Source organism: Mus musculus, chromosome X (assembly GCF_000001635.26).
Source record: "Mus musculus strain C57BL/6J chromosome X, GRCm38.p6 C57BL/6J".
Lineage (NCBI taxonomy): Eukaryota > Metazoa > Chordata > Mammalia > Rodentia > Muridae > Mus > Mus musculus.
Genome location: NC_000086.7, coordinates 18,439,032 through 18,458,339, shown reverse-complemented (window position 1 = coordinate 18,458,339; position 19,308 = coordinate 18,439,032). Strand labels below are relative to the sequence as shown.

At 40.5% G+C, this 19,308-nt stretch overlaps 1 protein-coding gene across 7 annotated transcripts in view; it reads left to right on the top strand.

Moving 5' to 3' along the window:
- The window catches only part of Dipk2b (divergent protein kinase domain 2B), a 47,253-nt gene that overhangs the window by 3,080 nt on the left and 24,865 nt on the right, over window positions 1–19,308 (top strand). For 5 of the 7 annotated variants that reach the window (XR_386875.3, XR_386876.3, XR_878034.2 and 2 more), the window contains exon 2: window positions 10,498–10,762. The exons of 1 other annotated variant lie outside the window; for it this stretch is intronic. Coding sequence is in view for 1 of the 6 variants with exons in the window: in NM_175228.4 (NP_780437.1) it covers window positions 10,498–10,762 (265 nt within the window). In the remaining 5 variants the exon portion in view is untranslated. Of the gene's footprint in view, window positions 1–8,908; window positions 9,042–10,497; window positions 10,763–19,308 lie in introns of all 7 variants that reach the window. One more of the 7 variants, NR_132634.1, reaches the window with a different exon arrangement.

The window sequence follows — 19,308 nt, the reverse complement described above, 5'->3', positions numbered from 1 at the left end:
ATCTGAAGAGGAAGTGTGCAGGGAAACAACAGACAGGGCAGGTTCATGGGGTTAGAGCACTGTATTCTGAGAGTACTTAAGCTCAACATAGAGAGGCGGAGCCTCTGTGGTTGTGGACCTGCCTCTCATCTTTCTTGCTACCTTATAAATAATTTTCTTTTATTATAAGCATAGTAGTCATTTATTTTAGGAATGTTGATTAAGAAAAATTCAAAATAAAACAGTAAAGAATTCATTCTTAAGTGGGCTAGAGAGATGACTCCGTGGGTAAACTTCTTGCTATCAACTTGGATCCCCAGCACTCACATCAAAAATGAACGTGACTACATAGACTTCTAACTCCAGAACTGGGAAATGGAAATAGGTGGATCCCCAGAGACCCTGTTCAAACAACCAAACAAACATAATCTTAGTGTTGGGAAGGCAGAGACAGGCAGGATCCTGCAGCTCATTGACCAGCCAGGCTAGCCAGAGAGCTCCAGGTCCTGTGAGAGAACTTGTCCCAAAAAATAAAATGGTAGCCTCATTCCAGCTCTTGTATGTTCTTTGGTTGGTGGCTCACTCTCTGAGAGTTCCCAGAGGTCCAGGGTAGTTGATTCTGTTGGTTTTCCTGTGGGGTTCCCTATCCAATATTTGGCTCTGGCTATCTGCATCAATTTCAGTCTGATGCTGGACAGTTATGCTAGGATCATGTCAGCAAGCATAACAGTATCATTAATAGTGCCAGGGCTTAGTGTTTGCCAGTGGGATGGGTTTCAAGTTGAACCAGTTAGTGGTTGGCCATTCCTTCAGTCTCTGCTCTATCCCTGCATTTCTTTTAGATAGGACAAATTTGGGTTGAAAGTTTTGTTAAGTGGGTTGATGTCCTTATCACTCCACTGGAGGTCCTGCCTGGCTACAGGAGGTGGCCTCTTCTACTTCCATGTCCCCACTGTTAGGCATCTTGGCTAAGTATATTCATCCAAATATACAACTTTTAAGAGTTTGTTTGGCACAGGGAATTAATTGGGGAGATGCACAGAATCTTACTGAAGGAATGTTTGACACATTACTGTTTATAATATTGAAAAGTGAAAAATATTCATGTTGTCTCATAGTGGTGGGTTAATTAAGTTTATTATAGCTGGTTGATATAACTGAATATTATGAAGCCATTAAAATCAGATTTTGGAAAATAATATTTAATAATGAGAACAAGTGTTCTTTATATACTATTGGGATTCTTAAAGAGTATTTAAGAATGATTGTGCAGTTTCATATGTGCATGAATATGCTGTGTGTGTGTGCCTTTATAGACGTGTATTTGAATGCAAATGCTCTGGTTTGTATGTATACTTGAAGGCCAGAAGTTGATGTCAGGTATCTTTCTTTCTTTCTTTCTTTCTTTCTTTCTTTCTTTCTTTCTTTACATCCCAAATGTTGCCCCTCCTAGTCCCTCCTCACAGGACTCCTTACTTCACCCCCACCCCTTCGCTTCTGAGAGGGTGCCTCCTACCCTGGGGCATCAAGTCTTTATAGGATTAGGCACATCCTCTTCCACTGAGGCCAGATAAGGCAACCCTCTGCTGTATATGTGCCCGGGGACCTTGGATCAGCCTATTTATGCTCTTTGGTTGGTAGTTCAATCTCTGGAAGCTCCCAGGGTAGTTGACACTGATGGTCTTCCTGTGGGGTTGCCTTCACCTTCAGGACCTTCAGTCCTTCCCCTAATTCTTCCATAGGGTCCTCAACCTCCGTCTAAGGCTCAGCTGTAAGTATCTGCATCTGTCTGAGACAGTTGGTGGGTAGAGCCTCTCAGAGGACAGCCATGCTAGGCTCCTGTCTGCAAGTACAACATGGCATCATTAATAGTGTCCAGATTTGGTGGCTGCCCATGCAGTAGATCCCAAGTTCGGCCAGTCACTAGTCAGCCATTCATTCAGTCTGTGCTCCACTTTTGTCCTTGCATTTCCTCTAGAAAATGTTTAGATCGAATGTTTTGTATGTGGGTTGGTGTCCTCCTCCCTTCACTGGAGAGCCTGGCTGACTACTACAGGTGGTCTACTCGGGTTCCATCTCCACTTTGTTGGGTGTTTTGGCTAAGGTCACCTGCATTGACTCCTTGGATCCTCTTCCATTCCAGGTCTCTGGGACTTCCTAGAGGTTCCCTCTCCCATCTCCTACCCCCACCACTGGCAGCTGGATATTTCCATTCATTCTCCTGGCCCTCTGGGCCTCCTTCTCTCTCCATACCTGATCCCATCTGCCTCCTTCCCTTCCCCCTCTTCCACTCATGTCCCTCCTTCTCTCTGCCTCCCATATTTTGTGGGAACTCCCTTCTATGTGGGACTGAAACATCCTCACTTGGGCCTTCCTTCTTGTTTACCCTCTTTGGGTCTGTGGAGCATACAATGATATTCTATACATTTTGGCTAATATCCACTGATAAGTGCATACATACCATGACTATTCTTTTGGGTCTGGATTACTTCACTCAGGATATTTTCTCGTCCCATCCATTTGCCTGCAAAGTTCATGATGTCCTTGTTTTAATAGCTGAATAATATTCCATTGTTAAAGGAACCACATTTTCTGTATCCACTCCTCTGTTTGGGGACATTTGGGTTGTTTCTACCTTCTGGATATTATAAATAAGGCTCCTATGAACATAGTGGAGCACGTGTCCTTGTGGTATGGTGTAGCATCATTTGTGTATGTGCTCAGGAATGGTATAACTGAGTCTTCAGGTAGAATTATTTCCAATTTTCTGAGGAACTGGCAGATTGATTTCCAGAGTAATGGTACCAGTTTGCAATCCTACCAGCAATGGAGGAGCATTCCTCTTTCTCAACATTCTCACCAGCATATGTTGTCACTTGAATTTTGTTTTCCTTTAATGTTTTATTTTTATTTTTGTCCATTTGTGTTTTACCTCCATATATGTACGTGTAAAGTTGTAGGATCTTCTGGAACTGGAGGTATACAGTTGTGAGCTGCTAAGTGGGTGCTGGCGATTGAACCCAAGTCTTCTGGAAAAGCAGATAGTGCTCTCAAGCACCCAAACGCTTGAGGTCTTTACCTTAGCCATTCCTATGGGTATAAGGCAGAATCTCAGGGTCATTTTGATCTGTATTTTCCTGATGACTAAGGATATTAAACATTTCTCTAAGTGTTTATCAGCCATTCAAGATTCCTCTGTTGTGATTTCTCTGTTTAGCTCTGTACACCATTTTTAAATTGGGTTATTTGGTTTGCTGGAGTCTAACTTCTTGAGTTCTTTATATAGTTTGGATATTAGCCTACTTTCAGATGTACAGTTGATGAAGATCTTTTCTCAATTTGAAGACTGCCTTTTGGTTTAATTGACAGTATCCTTTGCCTTACAAAAGCATTGCAGTTTCATGAGTCCCATTTATTAATTGTTGATCTTAGAGCCTAAGCTGTTGGTGTTCTGGTTAGGAAATTATCTCCTGTGCCAATGTGTTAAAGACTGTTTCCCACTTTCTCTTCTATTATATTCAGTGTGTCTGGTTTTATATTGAGGTCCTTGATTCCCTTGAACTTGAGTTTTGTGCAGGGTGATAAATATGGATCTGTTTTCATTCTCGTACATACAGACCACCAATTAGACCAGCACCATTTGTTGAAGATGCTTTCTTTTTTCCATTGTATGGTTTTGAATTCCTTGTCAAAAATCAAGTGACTATAAATGTGTGGGTTTATTTCTGGGTCTTCAATTCTATTCCATTGACCAACCTGTCTGTCTCTGTACCAGTATCATGCAGTTTTTATCACTATTGCTCTATAGTACAGCTTCAGGGATGGTGATTCCTCCAGAGGTTCTTTAATTGTTCAGGATTGTTTTGACTATCCTGGGTTTTTTGTTTTTCCATATAAAATTGAGAATTGTTCTTTCCATATCTGTGAAGAATTCTGTTGGAATTTTGATGGGTATTGCATTGAATTTGTAGATTGCATTTGGTAAGATGACCATTTTCACTATGTTAATCCTATCGATGAACATGGGAGATCTTTACATCTTCTGATAGCTTCTTCAATTTATTTCTTCAGGGATTTGAAGTTCTTGTCATACAGCTCTTTGACTTGCTTGGCTAGAGCTACACAAAGATGTTTTATATTATTTATGGCTATTGTGAGGGTGTTGTTTGTCTAATTTTTCTCAGCCCATTTATTGTTTGTATAAAGGAGGGCTATTGATTTCTTCAAGTTAATTTTGTATCTAGCCAATTTGGTAGTTCTCTGGTAGAATTTTTGGAGTCACTTATGTATACTACCATATGATCTGTGAATATTGATACTTTGACTTCTTCCTTTCCAATTTGTATCCCCTGGATTTCCTTTTGTTGTCTAATTGCTTGTACTGGCTGATTTTGTTTCAACTTGACACAATCTGGAGTTATCACAGAGAAAGGAGCTTTAGTTGAGGAAATGCCTCCATGGGATCCAGCTGTAAGGCATTTTCTCAATTAGTGATCAAAGGGCAAAGGCCCATTGTGGGTGGGACCATCTCTGGGCTGGTAGTCTTGTGTTCTATAAGAGAGCAGGCTGAGCAAGCCAGGGGAAGCAAGCCAGTAAGTAACATCACTCCATGGCCTCTGCATCAGCTCCTGCTTTCTGACCTGTTTGAGTTCCAGTCCTGACTTCCTTTGGTGATGAACAACAACATGGAAGTGTAAGCTGAATAAATCCTTTCCTCCCCAACTTGCTTCTTGGTCATGATGTTTGTGTAGGAATAGAAACCCTGACTAAGACATTGCTCTAGTTAGGAAAGAGATTGGGCAGCCTTGCCTTGTCCCTGATTTTAGTGGAATTGCTTTAAGCTTCTCTCCAGTTTTTTTCAAGCCATATTTTTCCCAGTGTTTTACTGGTGTTTGTTGTTTGTTAAGCTATAAGTTTGTGTCCTTTACCTCCTCTCTCTCTCTCTCTCTCTCTCTCCTCTTCTCTTCTCTTCTCTTCTCTCTCCTCTTTCTCTCCCCTCTCTCTCCTCCCTCTCTCCTTCTCTCTTTCACTCCCTCCCTTCTATCCCTCCCTTTCTCCCTTCCTCTTTTCCTTGCTTACTTGCTTTGGTGCTGAGGATGGGACCAGGAGTCTTAGCATACTCAACACATACTCTATCTCCAAACACTTTGCTTAATCCCTCTGCCTTTCTTTAATGGTACTGTTGTTCATCTCATCACTGTTTATCTCCTCTCCAAACATTTCTCTATTTTAAAAAATATTCTCATTGTGCCTCAGAAGAAAGCCCATCTCAGGCTCTCAAAAATATGACTGCAATTCTATAGCCTAGTCCTTGTGTGTACATTCCAGCCCTGGGTCTCTTGATTTCCTTTTTCAGTACTTAACAATGCTTGGATGCAAATGACAATGAACTTTCCCAGGTTATTTGGGTAAGTTGAAGTTCTACAATTGGCAAACAGATGTACTTTGTCATCTTTATCTGACCTTCGTAAGGATACTAGTGATATACCAGGGGCTTTACATAGTTGCCACTGGCAACTGAAAATTGGAATGTGGCCCTGCAGTGATAGTGCACACCTTTAATCCCAGAATTCAAGAGGCATAGAGACAGGAAGATCTCTGAGTTTGAATCTAGTCAGATCTACAGAGTGAGTTACAGGACAGCCAGGGCTACACAGAGAAATCATGTCTTGAAAAAAAAAAAAGGAGGGGTGATTGGAATGTGTTCCCACTAGTTTTACTGTATAATCTGTGTAGGCTTTTGCACCCTAAATTTTAAAAAATAATAATATAAAACTGGGGAATTAGGTTGTCTGACTGACTTGTTCCTTCTACTGAAAATATATTTAGAAAAGAAACTCTACGTTGTCACATCAACCAGGAGGATCCACCAGGATCTCCTTGGTTCATATTGTGTACTTAGTGACAGTGTTTTAGAAATATTGACAGGGGCCACCAAAATGTAATTTGTGCAAGGGTCAACAGTGACTTGGTAGGATCAAAGCAACTTTTTAAGGGGAGCAGCAGATAGTGGGCATAGAAAGTTCAGAGTGAACTGTGTTCAGTAACATAAAAGTTTTGGAAAGATACTGGGTGGTTTAAGGGCTCGGTGTGGTGCAAAAACATGTAAAAGAGAGAAGAGACACAAGAAGTATTCTGGGAGTTATGCATGACCATAATCCCTCCTAGAGGTTCTTGAGCCCTTACTAGGGCTGATTTATTACCTCATCTTCTTGACTACATGTGATTGGCCTAACATGTCCAATCCCTACTCCTAAAACCTTAAAGAATATTCAAATACCTCCTACTGACTAGTGAAGGGCTTGCCAGAAAACAAATTATTAAGTCGGGCTTTGTTTGGCTTATTGGTTGATTGGTTAGTTTTTTGCCTTCCCTTCTCCCTTGCCTTTTCTTTGTCCTCTAAACAAAAGATCTGGTTGTTACTTTTTGTCTCTATGACGAAATAAATGACAACACAAACATCAAAAATAAACAAAAACAGGACATTAATGGAGGCAAGATTTATTGTACCCTATAGATTGAAAGCAATTCAATTCATCATAGCAGGGAAGGTATGCCAGGGAAGACTTGGCAGCTCTGTGGCCACAGGAGGGGTAGCAGCTGGCTGCATTGCATTGGCAGTCAGGAAAATGAAAGAGGCATATGCTGGTGTTCAGCTGGCTTCCTCTTCCCTTTTCCCCTTTTACTTAGTCCAAAGCCCCAGTACATGGAATAGTGCCACCCATATTTAGGATGGGTGCAACCTCTCTAGAATCCCCCTAAAAGACACACCCAAGAGAGATGTCTCAGGCAATTCAGAATCCATTTAAGTTTGCAGTGAAAATAAACTCTTCACCACAGCAGGCAGTAGTTATTGCTTTCATTCATTTTCTGAACCCAATTCAGAAGCCTGGACAGTTCTAGAACCTATATAATCTATCATTCATCAATTCTTCCATGTGCACATTCATCTACTGTCCAACTGCTCACTCATCAAGGTTATTCTCCATGCATTCTTCCACCCACACCATCATTTTATCCATTCTATAATCCTATTCTTTCAGCATCTCACTTCTCACATATGCATCTTACATCCAAATATTCACCATGGCCCATCTACACATTCAAGCATTCATTTATCCAACTGCAAGGTATTGAGTACTAACTTGGTAAGAAACACTGCTAAAGTCTTGAGTTATAAAGTTAAAAGAAGAGACCATATCTTTGCCCTGGAGGATCTTGTTTTAGTCTTTGAGAAAACAAAGAAGTAAATTCATGACTAAAGCTCAATATATAAAATATTCAATGCAGAGGGTCATGGGACCACTTAGAAACAAAGCTATCTTAATAAAGAATAAAATGAATGAAGATTAGAAGGAGTGGTACTTCTCTGGGATCCAAAAGGTTAAGTAGGTATTATCCAGAGAAGAAAGAAGAAGAGTTTCAGAGAAAGGGAAGGGCATGGCAGAGGCTTGAAAGGATACAATTATCCAAGAGTAGCCAGTAGTTTAGTGAAAACAACCCAATCTTATAAGGAGAATGAACAGCAGGCGATGAGCCTTTGAAGAGCATTGTGGACTGTGCTAATGACTATGACTGCATCCTGAGAGTTTTAGAAAGAAGATTGATGGTTTTAGGGTTCAGTATAGAGGTGAGGGATGGAAAGAGAAAAAAGACAAGAAATACTTAAGGCATGTATGAACATGGTAGAAGAAAAAATTTCATTCCAGTTCTACTTTAGTTTCCCCCACCCCAATCTTTACTATGAAACACATGCCTGTCCTACTCACCTTAATCGCCAGTTCTGAGGAGGTATGGTCCTGCTAGTTTACCTTTCATGCAGTAAGAAATTCAACCAACCTCACCTCAATCATATCCATGATCTCAATTCAAAAAAAAAAAAATAGTAGAAAGTTTCCTGTTTTAGTTTTTGGGTTTTGATTTGTTGTTGTTGTTGTTGTTGTTGTCATTTTGTTTTGTTTTTTGTTTGTTGGTTGGTTGGTTTCATTGGTTTTGTGTTGGTTTTTTCTTTTTGGATTTCTAAACTCGAGGCTTTTGACATTTTAGTGAATGAAGGCCCATGTTTTCATTCTCCTAGTCAGTGAAGGAGGCAGACACTGACACTGGGAGATGCGCATTTCCCCTTTGCAGTAGTAAATAAGTAAATGCCACACCATTTTGAATGGGTGAAAACCTGTTTGTTTTTCTCTCAAATTCATTATAGAATTTCTTTGGCTACTGTTAAACCTGCAGATCACCTACCATGATATCTCAACAGAGCCTCCTCAGAAAATGACAACAGAGAAAAAGGACAATGACTTTGTCCCACAGAGCAGGAAGTCTCTCTCCATTCAACTCTACAAGTTGTTGAGTGGAAGCCCTGGGAAGCTACCTCCCTTTATCACTAATTTTCTGTGATTTTTTTTCAGATAAGTCATATATATTCTGTCTTCCCTTTTCTCATCCCTAAAACAAGATGGAAATGGGCACAAGGACTGAATATGCTTTCAGGACTTGCCAGTTCTATCCTTTAAAAGTATTATTGACATCCTCCTATGAGCTAATTCATAAAATAGACTACATAGCAATAAACATTGGTAAAGTAGTGAAGGTTTCAAGCTCTGCGTCCTTAAATGCTATTTCTTCCAATTCCTGATCAAATGTCTTTGGAAAAATGATGTAGCCATTCCATGTCTCAGGGTCTTCATCTGTAAAATACATAATGATATCAACCTCATAGGTATATTGAAAAGGTTAAGTGCTGGAGAAGTAGCTCTGGTACAGAGCATTTGCCTGGTATATTTGGTGTCCTGGGTGCAATATTTAATATCACTAACAAAAACAATTAAACAAATTAATTATACACAAAGCATTTAAGAAAGAAGTTGAAATACATAAAGATTTCATAAGTGTGTGTTACTATCATTATCACATCATTGTAAATCTTAAGTTCCAGGACCTTTGTAGGTTTGGAACTTCGTGACCAAGAGAAACTACTGGAAGCAGAAACTACTGGGCCCTGAGCCCTTTCTAGTCCTTCTTACAAGGGAAAATGACTCCCCACAGTTGTCCTGAAACTTCTGGTAATGCTGACTTTTTTCAAGCTTTTTTTCAAGTTCATCTCCTTCAATATCCCCATAGCAAGGTTCTTGAGAAGAACCCCTTGTGTTTGCAACCATTGCAGATTGCACCATTGCACTGCAAAAGTAGCTTGCTGACAGCACTTTACTAACTGTGAGAGGCTGGAGCTCTAATATGGAAGACCCTCAGAGACCTGAGCACTCCAGTTCTTGTCCCTTGTTGACATTCTGCCCTTAATTTTTTCCCGTGGCTTGCCTTGTTATTAAAATACTAGGAATGAACTGTTAGTGTGATTCAGTTGTAGCACATTTGGGTGGCATACGCAAGGCCCTGAGCTTCATCCCCAGTACTACAAGTAGCAAACAAATAATCAGTGGAAAACTTGTCATCTCTTTAAACAAAGCTGAATTATATGAATAAGAAAATGAAACAATAAGTAAGTAATGAAACAATATACAGTTTGGGGTTCATCAAAATTCTAATTCATCAAAAATATACTAGCCAAAACCCATTAGCATGGGTTTCTCAATCGTTTAGTAGTGTTCAGTAACAAGAATTTAAAACTCTCATTTAAGTTTAGTATTTGATGTACTCTGATTTTCACTTGCAGTATGACCTATAGTTAATAATAATGAAGGCAAACTTTTTCTGAGTAATTTTCTCAGACATAAATCAAAAGCAGATTCAACATTCTTCCCTGATGGAAATGTCAGCACACAGCTGGAGATGTGACTCTTTAGAAAGGGTAACCATAGAGCCTAGGAAATCAGCAGATGATAATAGCCAGAGCCTTTCCCCTGAGGAGGATTAAAGGCTGACCAAACCGCAGTGCACAATCACACACCTGGTTGAGCCAGATGGCTTCAAATTTAATGGACATGAAGCAGCCATGGCTGCCTAAAATTTACTTGGTGTTGAAGACTTAAATCAATGTTGATGGTGTTCCTTGGGGTTGGATACGGTGGAGTGGTGGTCTTTCAAGTTCAGGCCCAAGAGTGTCTTGGAGAAAACTGTTTCCAAGACCCAGGCCTTGGTCAAAACATGGGTGGTTTGGACCAATAGAGTTTGTTAAGCAAAATACTTGGAGTTTTATGCCCCTGATTGTCAACATTGTGTTGGATTTTTCAACAAGATACTTAAGCTTTATATGCTTCAGTTTCCATATCTATAAGGAAAGAGTGAGATATAAAAAGAACCAAAGGTGTAAAGGTATTATCTTAAAATGGAGTTGAAGTTCAAAGAACCACAGTTGACCCTTCTGTACATTGGGGGGAAAGGATAGTTTCTGAGTGACTTCTTTTGGCATCATATATTTGATCAAATATAGGTAATCTTTTTGTAAAAGGAGTTTAGAACAAATCAAAGGAAAAGAAATGATCAGAAAGGCTGTTGTCCCATTTCCCTGCTCTTCAGCTCTGCTGACTTCTGGCTCACAGGTTTGCCCTGTGCTTCCCGCAGGTTTGACAACTCACTGGCTTCCCACCTGGGACTGCCTCCTCAGGACTTGCATTCTTATGCTGCAAATTACTCAGATGACTCTAAAACCTGGCGCCCTGTGGAGATTTCTCAACTGGTCAGCAGGTACCAAATTGAGATCTCTGACAGGAGGATCTGTGCCTCTGTATCAGCACCAAAGACCTGCAGCATTGAGCGCATCCTTCAGAAAACAGGGAGGTTCCAGAAATGGCTGCAGGCCAAGCGCCTCACACCTGACCTGGTGCAGGTGAGTGTGGGCCACGGGTGGAATGAGGGGTGGCAAGAAATAGCCACTCATACATCACACCTCAAAACACAGAGGCTCTCAAACCTGTGGGTTGCCACTCCTTTGGGGACCCTTCCACAGGAATCACCACAGATGACTGGAAAACACAGACATTGCATTATGATTCATAACAGTAACAAAATTACAATTATGGAGTAGCATAAACATGCTACTTCATGAGGAACTATATGTTTTAAAGGGTCACAGCATTAGCTAGCAAGGTTGAGAACCACTGCTCTAACAAAAAGCAGGAGTATTGGTTTATCTAAAGTGACAAAACAATCATAAAACATCTTGGCTTGTGACAAGAAAAAGACTAATCAAAATTGGCTTATAATGCTCTGTTATATTGTCATCCACCACCCTCTTCTATGTGATCCTCGGTGGTTATTTGATAAAGAGTTCCTGGCTGTCATCTTTGAGCTGAAGATTGCCAAGCCCTTAGCAGCCCTTACCAGCCCACTCCTCTGACAAGCTTAAACTCAACTGCAATATTCCCCCTGGATGCCTTCACAAACCTCAGGTGAGCTGAGCTGCTCTCTATAGAAACTCCCATACAAAGGCCAGGCATGGTGGCATGTGACTGTAATCTCAGTAGTCAGGAAGTAAAAGCAGGAGTAGCATGCCACAAGTTGGAGGCCAGTTTGAACTACATAGTAAGACTATAACACACACACACACACACACACACACACACACACACACACACACACACAACGTTGGTTCTTCTCTGGTGCTTTAGGAATCCTGACTAGTATACGTGGAAACTGTCTTGAAATCATGTGTCAAGGAAAGTACCATCTGACACTTAAAGGTACCATCTGACACTGGATAAAGCTGAGTCTACCAAGGCTGTCCTTTTGCCCTAGCTTCTTGCTAACAAGTCAATAGTAAGATACACAGTCCCCCAAGGCAAGACTATTTTCACCTTGAAACTTAGAAACATTGCAAAAGAAGGAACTTCCTGGCATACAAGATGAATTCCAAAGTCTGTAGGGCTCTCTGCTACCACACCAGCCAGCAGAGTGATGATCCCATTCCAGGGAGTGATGAAAATAGTTCATTCAACACAACTAAGTAGCCAGTGTTGGTCCAAACTTCAGGACTCTGAACTCAAGACGTTTATTTAAGACATAGCTAAGCACAGCAAAATTTGGTGAATGGCTTCTTGGTGATATTAATAACTCAGTCCCATGTACACAAGACATGACTTCATTGATACTCTTTGTAAAGTACATGTGACCTCTTCCATAATTATAGATCCTATAGATTGACAAGCTCATGAGAAAAGCTCATGTCTCCACCATACAACGCAAAAGTCACCAGTCTTCTCCCAGCCTTCTGGATGGGAAACAGGTTATACATTTCTCTCTTTGGAGAGACAGCTCTGTGTGTTTAATAATTCCTGGTTCCCCTAGTGCTAATCAGTGAGCACAAGAACCTTCATTTCGGTGAGACACATGAGAATATGTTGAATTGAACTTTATTACGTCTATTCTGAGCTCCTGTTTCTAATATATTCAAATGTATTAAGCATTTTCAGAGTTTTCTGTTATCTTTTTCTTTGAACTATTTTTATTGTGGTCTTAAAGTAGACACCATGTGTTTTGCTTTTTGGTTTTTTTTTTTAAATAAAGTGTGTTTTTATATGAAAAAAAAAAGAACCTTCATTTCTCTCACAAAAGGCATTACAATGCAGCTAGATCTCTTAGGCTCTAGACTAGTGGTTCTTGGCCTTCCCAATGCTGTAAACCTTTAATGCAACTCCTTATGTTGTGATGGTCCCCAACCATAAAATTATTTCATTGTTACTTCATAACTGTAATTTTGCTACTGTTATAAATTATAATGTGAATATCTGATATGCAGGACAGCCTATAAGAGTCTCAACCCAGGTTGGAAAACACTGCTATAGACTAAGGTAAACTAGTCCCCTTGTGCCCTAGACACTTTCATAATAACAATAGATTAGGAATTATCTGTGAGTCCTGACAAGTTCAAAGCACCCTTCTGGTACATCTAGAGTCACCTGTTTTAGTGTATGTGGACACCAAGGGATAGGCTAGAGACCCATTGTGGTGGTTTGAATATGCTTGGCCCAGGGATCGGCACTATTCGGAGGTGTGGCCTAGTTGGAGGAAGTGTGTCACTGTGGGTGTTGGGCTTGGAGACCCTCCTAGGTGCCTGAAAGCCAGTCTTTTCTTAGCTATCTTTGGAACAAGAAGTAGAACTCTCAGCAACTCCAGCCCTACATCTGTCTGTATGCTGCTATGCTTTCTGCCTTGATGATAATGGACTGAACCTCAGAACCTGTAAGCCAGCCCCAATTAAATGTTGTCCTTCATAAGATCTCTTGGTCATAGTGTCTCTTCACAGCGATGAAAACCCTAAGACACCCATGGAACGTGAAAACTGTTCTTGAACTCAGATCTGTCACTATAAACTGAGGCAGAATGAAAAGAAACAGAATCTCAGGCAGAATTAGTGCTTCTGATTCTCATTCATACATTCAACAAGTTTCCACAACTGTGCTTTGGCTGTGGATTTGGAGATGAATCATGTGCAGCCTCCTCTCCCAGGAGCATTGGGCTTAGTGGTGGAGACAGAAAAGCCCACAAACTATCAACTCTTTCATGTGTATGAGGACAAGGGACAGACTACTGACTTGAATCTTTCATTCACTGACCTTGAGTTTAAGCCTTGGATTTACCTCACGCTGCTTTGACCTTCCTGCTGAAGAGTGAGGTAGGAAGAGGTGCTTCTGGATAAGCTCAAAGGCCCTCTAAGCTCTGCCATTCTTTTACTTCTGTGGCTCTGCTGTGTTCACTTCACAGATGGATGTGAAGTCTACTATCACTGGATTTACTCGTTTCAAAAATGGCAGTACATGCTCCCTGTTCTGCCTGATCCCTTCCTCCTAGTATGCTTAGAGATAGGAGATGCTTTCAAAGAAACCCATCACTGTAGAAGTATACATGGTGTTTTGGTAAAAAAGAAAAAAATGAGTCCCTTTCTTTTATTTATTGTGCAAATATTTTCTCCATCCATTTTTTTTTTCATTTTGCATTTGGCATGTATTTACAAGTTTCATTTCTTTCTGCCCAAAAAACATCTCTTACCAACACTAAGATAGCCCATACCATAAATATATTCACTTTTCTTTGTCCCTCCCCTAACCCATTTTTCATCCCCAGTAGACATTCTCCTTCCCTATAAAACAAAAGAAAAAAAAAACATCAAATGCCATTTTATAAATTTTGGACAAACCCCATAGTTTTTCTATTGACTAAGATCAAAGTCATCAGTATTCTTTTCTGACAGCTTCTTCTCCCTTTCTTGTCATACTTTCTTCCCAGAGATCCTTTTCATTTGGCATCTTCAACCTTGCCCTTAGATTTTTGCTGCTCTTTGCTGCTCCCAGATCTTATCTTATTATTACTCACATGCTTATTCTTTTCTTTTTTAGCAAAACTCAGTTTCAAATAGATTTATCAGTGGAGTTTAAAACTCTCACCCAGTGTAACCCAGGAAAATAATAACAACAAAAAGCATTTAACTGTCAGCACTTGAGGAAAACATTTGGATACAAAGCCAAGAGTGTAATTCTCTGGCATAACAATTACAGTGGTATTTTGTTAACTATTTCAGATGTTCTTAATGCTGCCAGCCTTCTGTATTAGTGGACTCCGTGTCATGTATTCAATCAACCACCAATCCAAAACAATCTGGGGTACTTACTTATAGTCCTAGCTACTTTGGATTATGAGGTGGAAGAACCCCTAAAATTCAAGAGTTCTAAACCAGTCTATGCAACCTAGTGAGAACCCACCTAAAAAGACTAAAATGAAAGTGACTCTCTTAACTGTAACTGTATTTTTCCTTTTTATCTTTACCTAAGCAACAAAGCATAATTATTTGCATATGGTGTAGGTTATTGTAAGTCATCTAGAAATGATTAAAATTTTGGAGTTCTGCCTAAACTCTACACAAATACCCCAACATGTTCTATAAAGGATGAAGTGTTGAGGATCGTGTACCCAAACCCACACCCATATATTCTTTCCAAAGAACTCAAATATAGCACCACAACCATCTCAAAAGCATTCTAAGCAAGCAGTGTCTATCCCTTATCTCATCTGGAACAAGCTGAGATCCCTGAGCCCTAGATTTAGTTGAACAACTCTGACCTCTTTTTCTGACAATCCATCAGGCATAGGGACTTATTTATGGTTGGGAAATCCTGCTTATACTTATGTGGAAGTTTTATGCACCAAATGGGAAGCTATTGTAGAATAGATGGGAACAAACTATACCTCATCTTTCGATGTACACCAAATAGCCCAGAGCCAGCTCAGACTACCAGCCAAGCCTGACATTCTGACAGTGTTTGACTTAAGCCTCCTACCCCAACCCCATTTTCTCAAGAGCTACTTTTTAACAGTGATCTAGACCAAATCCCTTAAGAGTGTGTGTGTGAGGGGGGAGAGGGGGAGGGAGAGAGAGAGAGAGAGAGAGAGAGAGAGAGAGAGAGAGAGAGAGAGAATGTACAATTGTGATTGTTGGTATGTGTTCAGGGAAAGTAGGAAAGTGCCATAATAAACTAACAACCCTTGTGCAGAGAGAGAACTGGAAAAGCAGAGAGGAGAGGAGAGGAGAAAACAAAGAAATAGAAGTAAATAGAAGGAGCACAGCAGCTGGCCATTGGGCCTTCGATCTGGACACTGTGTCTTCTTGTTTATTAATAAAGTCAGCATGGATGAACAGCCCAGTGGTCCTCATCAGAGGCAGAGTCTGGAGTCTGAGGCTCCCCTCCTTCAGGGCCAAGTCCAACTTTGTCATGTGAACACTCTTTGGAGCCACAGAATATCTACAACAGGGTCTGCCAAAGACGGTGGCAGAAGCAGTAATCAAGAGGAAGTTGAAAATCCAGGGCGTGTGTGGCTATGAAACCATGACTTTTCTACATTGTTCTGATGGAAATATCCCACAGCCTGAATTGCTAGTCCCCAAACAGAAGCACAGCCAAGAACACCACTCTTTTTTTTTTTTTTTTTTTTTTTCACAATACGCTTGTTTGCAAAACTACGAAGAAGGCTTCCCTGGTATTATGCCAAATGCAAAAAAAAGCAAGCACCCAAGCTAGCCAGTGGTTAGAAAGGGAAAAACACTTTCGCCCTATCATGTCTGCTTTCCATCCTCTCAAGAGCCATCTAATCGGTCTGGACATAATCCTAGGTGCAAATCAGGTTACCATCTCCAAGGAGAATGGGCGAGGAGCTTTTTGACCACTAGATGGCAATACAGAGTCTTCCAACAGCTTTGTTTAAACCCGGACAGCTGACAATTTTACTTCCTAGTTTCCATTTTTTCTTTGAACAGATAGATTCAGAAAAGAAGCAAATTCACCAAAATGCAGCTTAATCATTCAGTCAAAATACAGGCTTATATGTAACTGCTGAACAAGATAAATTCATTTTTGCTTAAATTTAATTCAACAATATCTAAGGATTTTTGTTTTGGGTTTTTTGTTTGTTTGTTTGTTTTGTTTTGTTTTGTTTTGTTTGACCATTTTATTAATTTATTTGATCAAATTCCTCAGAATCCCCTGGATCTGAAGGGTTTCTATTCATTTTACATCCGTTCTTTGCCTCCCACTCCTGATCACTCCCTCCTCTTTTCCTCTAAGCGAGTGGGGCCCCCTCATTATCCTCCACACCCCAGCACATCAAGTCTCTGTGAGGTTAGACTCATCCTCTCCTACTGAGGCCAGACAAGGCTGCCCAGCTTGAAGAACATATCCCACAGATATGCAACTGCTTTTGGGATAGCCCCTGCTCCAGTTTTTCAGGACCCACATGAAGACAAAGCTGCAAACCTGTTACACATGTGTGAGGAGGCCTAGGTTCAGCCTGTGTATGTTCTTTGATTGGTGGTTCAGTCTCTGAGAGCCCCTAGGGTCCAGGTTAGTTAACTTTGTTGATTTTCCTGTAGAGTTCCTATTCCCTTCGAGGTCTGCAATCCTTCCCCCGAGTCTTCCATGAGAATCCCCAAGCTCCATCCACTGTTTGGCTGTAGGTGTCTGCATCTGTCTGAGTCAGCTTCTAGGTGGAGCCTCTTAGAGGACAGCCATGCTAGACTCTGGTGTTTTACAGGACCTAGGAAGACACTGGAAGGGCATGAGTTTCCTGCACGCTAGAAGATGACATCTCAGTGTGGTGAGAGACTGTACTACCTACATTCTGATACCAGACAAGGAATGACAGTGTTTTCATGGAAATGCAATTTTATATTAGGTTCACAACTACTTTTCAGAATATAAATTTTTAATTTCTCACAAGCCACTACTAGCTCAAGAACCCTTCCACACCTTTCAACAGGTTTTTGTTTCTTTCTTTGTTTAAATGTTAGGGTGACTATATTGATGCTGAAAATTTAAAAAAAAAAAAAAGCTCACTACTGGCTGCATTATTTTCATACTTGTCTAACACTGGAATCAAAATTGAAAGGACTACATGACTACCCCAGCTGGATTGGGTACATCTGTAATTCCAGAATTTGGGAAGCTGGGGCAAGTGGAAAGCCCACCTGGGCTATAACAAAAACAAAGAAATGATTGTTAGTGAACAAGAAAAGTTAAGCAACCAAAAACGTCTTGCCAGTGTCACTTGAGACAGGTTTTTTTCTTCCGCACCCTTTGCTGAACAGTCTTTCAAATCAGAGCTCCATCAGAAGCACATGGTGACTACATCACGTGACCTTGCTTCTGGGAACCCTTGGAAGTAACCACTGTACTGTTTGTTGCCCAAGGGGTTTTGAAGGAGCACTGGAGAGATGCTATGGGATGGACTGAGTGTCTCCACAGTATCATTTCTCCTGCTAACCTTGGAATTGCTGAGAGCTGAAAGAACTAAGATTTTTTTTTTAATAATGGGATTTGTTTGGTGTTGGTATTATTGAGGCTTACGCAAATCACATTTGTGACACACTGTTCAGAATAGAACTGAGACCCTCTGGGGTGGTTTGAATAAAAATGGCCCCAATAAGTTCATGTTTGATACCTGGGTCCCCAGCTAGTAGAACTGTTTGAGAATGACTAGGAAGCTTGTTGGAGAAAGTATTTCACTGGGGGCAAAATGAGGTGATTTGAGGTTTCAAAAGACTGCTATCCCAGTCCTATCTCTATCTATCTATCTATCTATCTATCTATCTATCTATCTATCTATCTATCTATCTTGCTATCATAATCTATCTCTTTATTTTTATATCTCCATCTCCCTTACTCTCTCACATTGCCTCTCTCTGCTTTCTTCTTGCAGATCAAAAGGTAAGCTCTCAACTATTCCTGTTGCTATGCTTTTGCTTCACCAACAAGCACTCTAACCTTCTAAAATCATCAGCTCAAACCAAACACTTTTATAAGTTGCCTTGGTCATAGTGCCTTATCACAGCAAGAAAAAAGTAATTAAGACACTTGACCTACTAATTTCCAGGCCCTCACTGCATTGTAGATTCACAGGAGGTGGGGGGGATAGGTCACCTACTCAGTCCAATAAAATGACTCCTAATTCATTCTTCACAGACCTCATAAATGAAGACAAAACATGGTAAAATGTTTGCCTAGGCTTAACATAGACAAGTTTAAGCAGAAAAGGGAGGCAAAGTGGGCATAAGACAGGTCACCAGGGTACTCAGGCCTGCCCACATGGCACTCAAATGTAGACTAGAAGAGCCCCCCAACCAATGCATGACTAAAGTCTGAGCAGTTAAGACAGAACATGTAAGAGAGCCTTGTCTATAGAGAAGGGCTTTGAACTTTTCCAGCATTTACTTACACTTTAGTGAACCAAGCCCCCTCAAAAGACATTGAGCCATCCCCCATTTTTGCTATAAAATCCTTCCTTTGAGATCTCACTACCTCTATTCTGATGTATAGTAGCCCCTCCCCTTATTTGAAATTTCACTTTACAATTCCCACTACCTAAAGTCAACCATGGTTCAGAATATTAAATAAGAAATTCTGCTCTTTAAGCTCTCACCTTTCTTACTCTCATCTCTAGCCCTCCTTCTCTTTCTCCCTTCCCCCCCTTCTCTCCACATGACCATTGCTGGTCTCCCTCTTTTCTACCTTCTCTCTTTCTCCCTGCCTTTCTACAATAAAGCTCTAAAACCATAAAAAGAAAAAATAAATTCCAGAAACAAGCAATTCATAGCTTTGAAATAAGTATTACTATAGTATATTGCTATAATTATTATATTTTTATTTAATTGGCATCATGATGTCTCTCAAGCTGTCTCTATATGTGGTAGTTTGAATAGGTATGGCCCCATAGTCTCATCTTTTTGAATGCTTGGCTCATAGGTAGTGACACTATTAGGAGGTGTGACCTTGTTGGAGGAAGTGTGTCACTGTGGGGGTAGTGGACTTTGAGGTCTCCCATGCTAAAGCTATGCCCAATATGGTACATATTCTCTTTCTGCTAACTTTGGATCAAGATGTAGATCTTGGG